The sequence below is a fragment of the Protomyctophum parallelum genome (assembly GCF_964188405.1).
Source record: "Protomyctophum parallelum genome assembly, chromosome: 5".
Lineage (NCBI taxonomy): Eukaryota > Metazoa > Chordata > Actinopteri > Myctophiformes > Myctophidae > Protomyctophum > Protomyctophum parallelum.
In genome coordinates, this window is record NC_139702.1 from 23,282,798 (window position 1) to 23,288,797 (window position 6,000).

General features: G+C 43.9%; 1 protein-coding gene across 1 annotated transcript in view; it reads left to right on the forward strand.

The window, feature by feature from the left end:
* LOC310858714 (alpha-1,6-mannosylglycoprotein 6-beta-N-acetylglucosaminyltransferase B-like) overlaps nucleotides 1–5,786 on the forward strand; it is a gene marked incomplete at its 5' end in the record, with an annotated part of 152,539 nt that extends 146,753 nt beyond the window's left edge. Inside the window, 3 exon segments of the mRNA XM_083764959.1 lie at nucleotides 3,415–3,489; nucleotides 4,271–4,554; nucleotides 5,196–5,786. Coding sequence (XP_083621085.1) covers nucleotides 3,415–3,489; nucleotides 4,271–4,554; nucleotides 5,196–5,394 — 558 coding nt within the window. The 3' untranslated portion in view covers nucleotides 5,395–5,786.
* Nucleotides 5,787–6,000: the final 214 nt, after the last annotated feature.

Sequence of the window (6,000 nt, forward strand, 5' to 3'; positions counted from 1 at the left end):
TTTCCAATACTTTTACTTCTACTCAGAGGCAAATATTGTATACTTTTACTCCACTGCAGTGCATTGACATTTATGATTGGTTATGTGGGCAGAAGGTCAGCGATGACAGTGGACCTCATGCAGCAACATTCTTCTTAACTTCTTAGAATTTATATTAAGTTTGTCAAGAAAAAAAAAGAAGAGCGTGAAATAAGTCAACTCTAGATGCACCGATTGTTCTTAATATCCAAATCTGCTCTTATCTACAGTATGTGTGATGAATAATGCATCCCACTTCATATATTGGAGGAGCATGGCAGTTAGCATAGGAAATGGCCGTCTGGGCACGATAATGTGCGTGCGTGCGTGCGTGTGTGTGTGCGTGCGTGTGTGTGTGTGCGTGTGTGCGTGCACATGTATCTCTCTTTCACTCTGATGTCCTGTCCTGTCAGACATGATACGGTTCAGCAGCGATGGCTGGCTTTGCACTCATATCTGTCGTCAGACCACTGACTGGAGGACAGCTGACAGTAAACCTCACCCTTCACTCAATACAACATCTCTCTCACGCACGCACGCACCATGCACAAATCTATACATGCACATGCATACCAGTGCAGAAACATACAGTGAGTGCACATGCACAGTATAAACACATGCATACTCAAACACTGGCATGTGGCTTCCTAGCAAAGCATACACACACACACACACACACCTGTGTGGCTGGCTAGCCTTCGGCCCGTGACCTGTGGGAGCAGTTCGTGCTCAGTGAAGCAAGACGAAGCAATCTCTGGCAGGCTGACGCATCCTCTTGTTCCAATAAATCTCTCCATCTTTCTCTCCTCTCATTTTTGACTGCCCATGTTTCTACCCTTTCTGTCTCCCTTTGTCTCCTTTCTGGCCCTTCATAGTCACTAGCTGGCCCGTCCAGAATCGCTCTTTCCGCCAGTCAGTCTCTCTCTTTCAGTTCATTCACCCTGTATACTACTACAGTAGTAGGTTCTCTCTCTATCCTTCCTTTTCCCGCCGCCTTCTATATCTTCTATACCTTCAAACCGTTATTGTCCCATAACCATTTTAACCTGGGACCGGGCGTCCCTGTTTTGGGAATATCAATATAGCCGAAAACTTTCACAAATGTTCACAAAAAAAGGTTTATTTGCTTGTTTGTAATTAATGAATGAGAATAATTAGTGGTTCATTGGGGCAGGACACGTACAGTATTAGCTTGTTTTGAAATTGGCATAACTGGAAGCTTGATTTAACTTTGGCGATTTTCTTTATTTTTAGTAATGTAGTTTTTTTGCAGTTCTTTCCAACTTGAAACATGAAGTATAGGGTGTTATTTTGAAATCAGTAAAGGGCAGTGTTTGCAAGACACATAACAACTTTTGGTAACACGGCTTAAACCCCCAAATTGACACTTTGTTGTTGTTGACACCTTTAAGTTAGGCTATACTGTATATATTATTTATGCAACGTTTCTGCAGAAAACAGCATTGGAATATAAGGCTGCGTAGCTATCATTTCTGTTTGTCCTTGCACTCAACTCTGTCCTAGATAATGTAGCCATTGTTGGTACAGTACAATGCCCTTCATGAATTTGAAAGCAGCACGTTGCCTTATAATGGTTTGATGCTTCAATGTGTTTTATTGGCTGTTATTCAGCTTCCTTGTGTGTGCACGGAGCAAGCAAGCCCTGATACACCACAGGGCTGTGTACAGCAGGCTTCAGCATGGTGGGTTCTAAGGGATGTCACACTGGTTGCCAGGAAGGAGAACAGGCTCAGCCTTGTCATCAATATGTAGGATCTCCGGTCAGTATCCTGGAATGGCACTGGGTGGCTCTACACTGGGTGGCTCTACACAATGACAAACTCCCTTCCCTTCCCTTTCTGCTGCGTGTTTCAGCTTTCAGTCTTTCAGTGAAATAATATTCGTCCCACATGACAACCACTCTGCAGACATGCTCCAGCTGAGACAGGATGTATTTGTGAGAACACTTGCTGTGTGTAATCGAATAATGTGTTACAGCACCAGGCCATAGCATGTTTACGAGAGCAGCCCATCAAGTATTGTACTGAGGGTGTTGGATGTATTTTCTTGTGAAAGAAGTGGTCCATCCAACAGCCCACCAATCTGACTTTGTACCAGTTCTCAGCTTGCCCATTTGCGACAATGCTGGTGCACGGTCGCTGCCATGGTTACCACTGGACACACTAAATAGAACCAATGTTGTATTCCTCGTCCTGGAAAATGTGTATGATTAGTCACCAGAATCAACCTGAGTTATTGGTCAAATAACAGCATGTGTGCATTTTTTTTAAATGGACAAATCTGCGATGGCCCTATAGCCAAAAATGTTCCTTAGGGCAAGCAATACAAATCTGCCAAATGTAATTATTTTATTGCAAAGTGCGCGATTCCATCAATATATCGCACTAAGCCGCTGGGCTATAGTCATTTGATTTTCATCAGATTTGTCCGTTTGTATAACGTTTCCAATTCGCATCAATCCCAGCTTTCTTTTTTTGCCTCTCCATGAGTTCTTCTTCAGCTAGCTGGCTGACCATATTGATCTGGGCTTTGATTTAACATTGTCGATTGGAGCTATTGAGTTGCGTGTCATTTAGAAAGGTGCGTCTGAAGCTGTGAAGGCAGTTTGTGTTTGGTATTGAATGATTCTGGTCGAGGGAAATTGTCTTCCTGTTTGTTCTCATTTCTGCCGATTTAGGCTCATTTGAACTGATCCCCTCCATAAGTCATTAGTCATACAAAGAACTGTTTGCACTGCTCAGTGAAATATCACAATGATAAAGTACTTTACGCAAAATCGCAAATCAATTTATTTTCATTATGCACAGACTAACGACTAATGAAAATGAAAATGAATCCTTTTTTAATTTCATTTCCAGCCAGTATTTAAGATAATTTAACTTCCAGTATTGGATTATTGAATTTGAGTCATTGTTTTGTTTAGTTTTTTGCTTTTTTATTCTAGTCAGTCAATAGATGAGAATTGTGTGTATTATTTGTATTAGTTAGAAACAGTGCAGATTCACTGTAATTATGCCAATAGAAGGCTGAATTACAGCAATGGATGATCTATGCCATGCAAATAGCCCTAATGAGTTTCTGAGCAGTTACATATTGTAATTAAGCCTGACAATAGAAATATCCATCTGCTGAAATGAATGAGAACTATAGATATTTTATTGCAATTAGTGTGAACAATCAATTGACAGGAAAAATTCTTTAACATGTATGGAATGTGGAAATTATGATTCTGATTACATGTGTACGTGTGTGTGTGTGTGTGTGTGTGTGTGTGTGTGTGTGTGTGTGTGTGTGTGTGTGTGTGTGTGTGTGTGTGTGTGTGTGTACGTGTACGTGTGTGTGCGCTCGTGCATGTGTGCGTGCGATTCTTTGCAGGTTGAGCCATACTTACCATACGAGTATACCTGTGAGGGGATGTTAGAGCGTGTGCACGCCTACATACAGCATCAGGTATGCTCCTGTTCTTACGTCAGTGTGCAAATGTATAGACATTTGCTAATTGACACACACACACACACACACACACACACACACACACACCACCCCCCCCCCCCCCCCCCCCCCCCGAGAGATAGAGGTACGGAGGAAGGGCAAGTACCGGTACTTTGAATCTCAAAGTACCGGTACTTGTCAAACAAAGTGCAAACTGACAGGCTCTCATGTCCTCCATCCTTCGCCTTCTTGAGCTGCAGTTATGGCTCAGGCTCTAAACCCCGGACTATGTTGTCAGAACCACGCTGATGTCTGCTCTTAGCTGTTTCATGTGTCAGACCGCCACGTCTCACTTAACTGCGTCATGTCTGCCCTGCCTGTGGTGGGATTCATCTCTGTTAACAAGCAGTGTGATGTTACCGTGATATTTTTTGTCGTCTGGTCTGGAGGGTGATTGGTGCATTTGTGTGTTTCGTGTGTGACTTTCATTCAATGGACATTCTGAGACATCCTCAGCCGTTTCTATGTAGTAGTCAAGAAACTGTGATTATCCCTCTGGTTACCAAAACTCAATTCAAATAATAATAATAATAATAAGAGAAATAATAATAATAACTATGTAAAAATCAACTAAAAGCATGCAAGAGTGAAAAAATAGACTTTTTTGTATTTAGCTCGAGAATTTGTTTCACCAATCACACTGCTTTCTTGATTGACACATTGAAAGAATAACAAACATCCTCATTAATCGTACATTGCACCATAATCATGTAAATTACACCACATCCCTCCGTTCCAGGACTTCTGCACCCTAGAGCCTCAGTTCCATGAGGCCAACTTCTCTAAATCAGGGCCTGGTGGCGGCAACAAGATTCCGGGGCCATCATTTGTTCCACTGCCCAATTCCACAGCCCTCGGCTGGGCACACAATGTGACAGCTCCTCCTGCCTGGCCTCCTCTCAGCTCCCTCAGGCTGCTTGTGTCCCGGGAGGGCCAGTCCTGTGTGGAGGCATGCCAGTTGGCTCGTCTGGTCTGTGAGCCTGCCCACTTCCGCTTCATTAACAACAAGGAGGCCCTCCGCCGGTAAGTCCATTGCCTTAGGCAACCTATCAAATGCCTGCTTGAACTTGTAATGTATTCATCACACTCAGATTTTCTCTCTCCCATAGAGCAATGTCATAACACAGCCCATACATTTGTAGAATTTAAGCCGAGCGAGTCGAAAGATAGAAAAATATATAGAACGCACATCCCCTGTGCCCCATTCACTCCTTGCAGTCTCAGAGTCTGAGTTTATCGTCCTAAGGCAAGGCTACTACTAGTGGTTCCCATTATCAGTGGTACTTTACAAGGCACCTCTCTCTATCTCACGCACGCACACACGCACGCACACACACACACACACACACACACACACACACACACCCTCCCTCCCTCCATCTATAAATTCATACTTGCCTCGTTCTTTTAAGAAAATCCCTAATCCCTCCACTAAAACATATTTTACCTCGTTCTGTAAATTGTCAACTACAACATGAAGTGATGACATTTCTGTCCTACCTGTTCTCAAGTCACTCTCAGGTTTTGGTGTCAAGGTCAGACCACCTCATGGCTATAGTAGCACCAACTGGGGTCATATGGGACAACTTACAGGAATAAGAGACTCTTTACTGTAATTTAACAACATAATACACATACTCTCTGTCTCCATGTTCCTCCCTCAGGCTGGAGGTCCAGTGTGACGTGGTCGACTCAGAGGTCAATCACATTCTGCCCGCCTTCTCTGTGGTACGGAGGGAGTGCTCTCTGCAGCGGGATCCCCTCCTCTTCAGCTGTGCAGGACACTCGCCCAAGTACAGACGCCTGTGTCCCTGCAGGGACTTTCGCCACGGACAGGTCGCGCTGTGCGCAGACTGTCTATGATTATGGGAGCTGTGACACCCCAGGCGGGTAGAACGCAGGTGAAACGGAGAGAAAGAAGGTACATACATAGTCGGTCTGTACGGGCGAAAAGGGTTCACGAGAACGCAAATGAAAAAGACATTTTGACAAAGTAAGTGATTCCCTAGAGGTCCAGGAATGAGGAATGTTGAGGAATAGATTATGTTGGAATGTCGATGATTCGCCATGTGCTTGGGTTGAAAGGGTGTTGAATTATATCGCAGGCCACAACTAGTCGATGCTAGTGAAACGAGCTATGAACGGAGGATTAGAAAGAAGGTTTGTTGACTCCCTAGCATGAGGACCACATAATCAGGTGCTTGTAAATCCAGAGAAACGTATTACACTGGAGGAAAACGTCTGAATAGCCTTGGGGACCGCAAGGCGTTTTGTTAAAAAGAAAACAAAAAATAAAAAGGCCTGGGCAAACAAGACAGAAAAAGTGGTATAGGAGTGGGAGTGAACCTTGTATTTCTCTAACCAATAACAGTGCAGAGAGGCCTTGCTCCATATTTGATGACGTTAGTGTTCTCTGCTGTGTTCTATCGGGGAGGGGAGGAGGAAGGGGCGGATGTGGGCGGACAGATG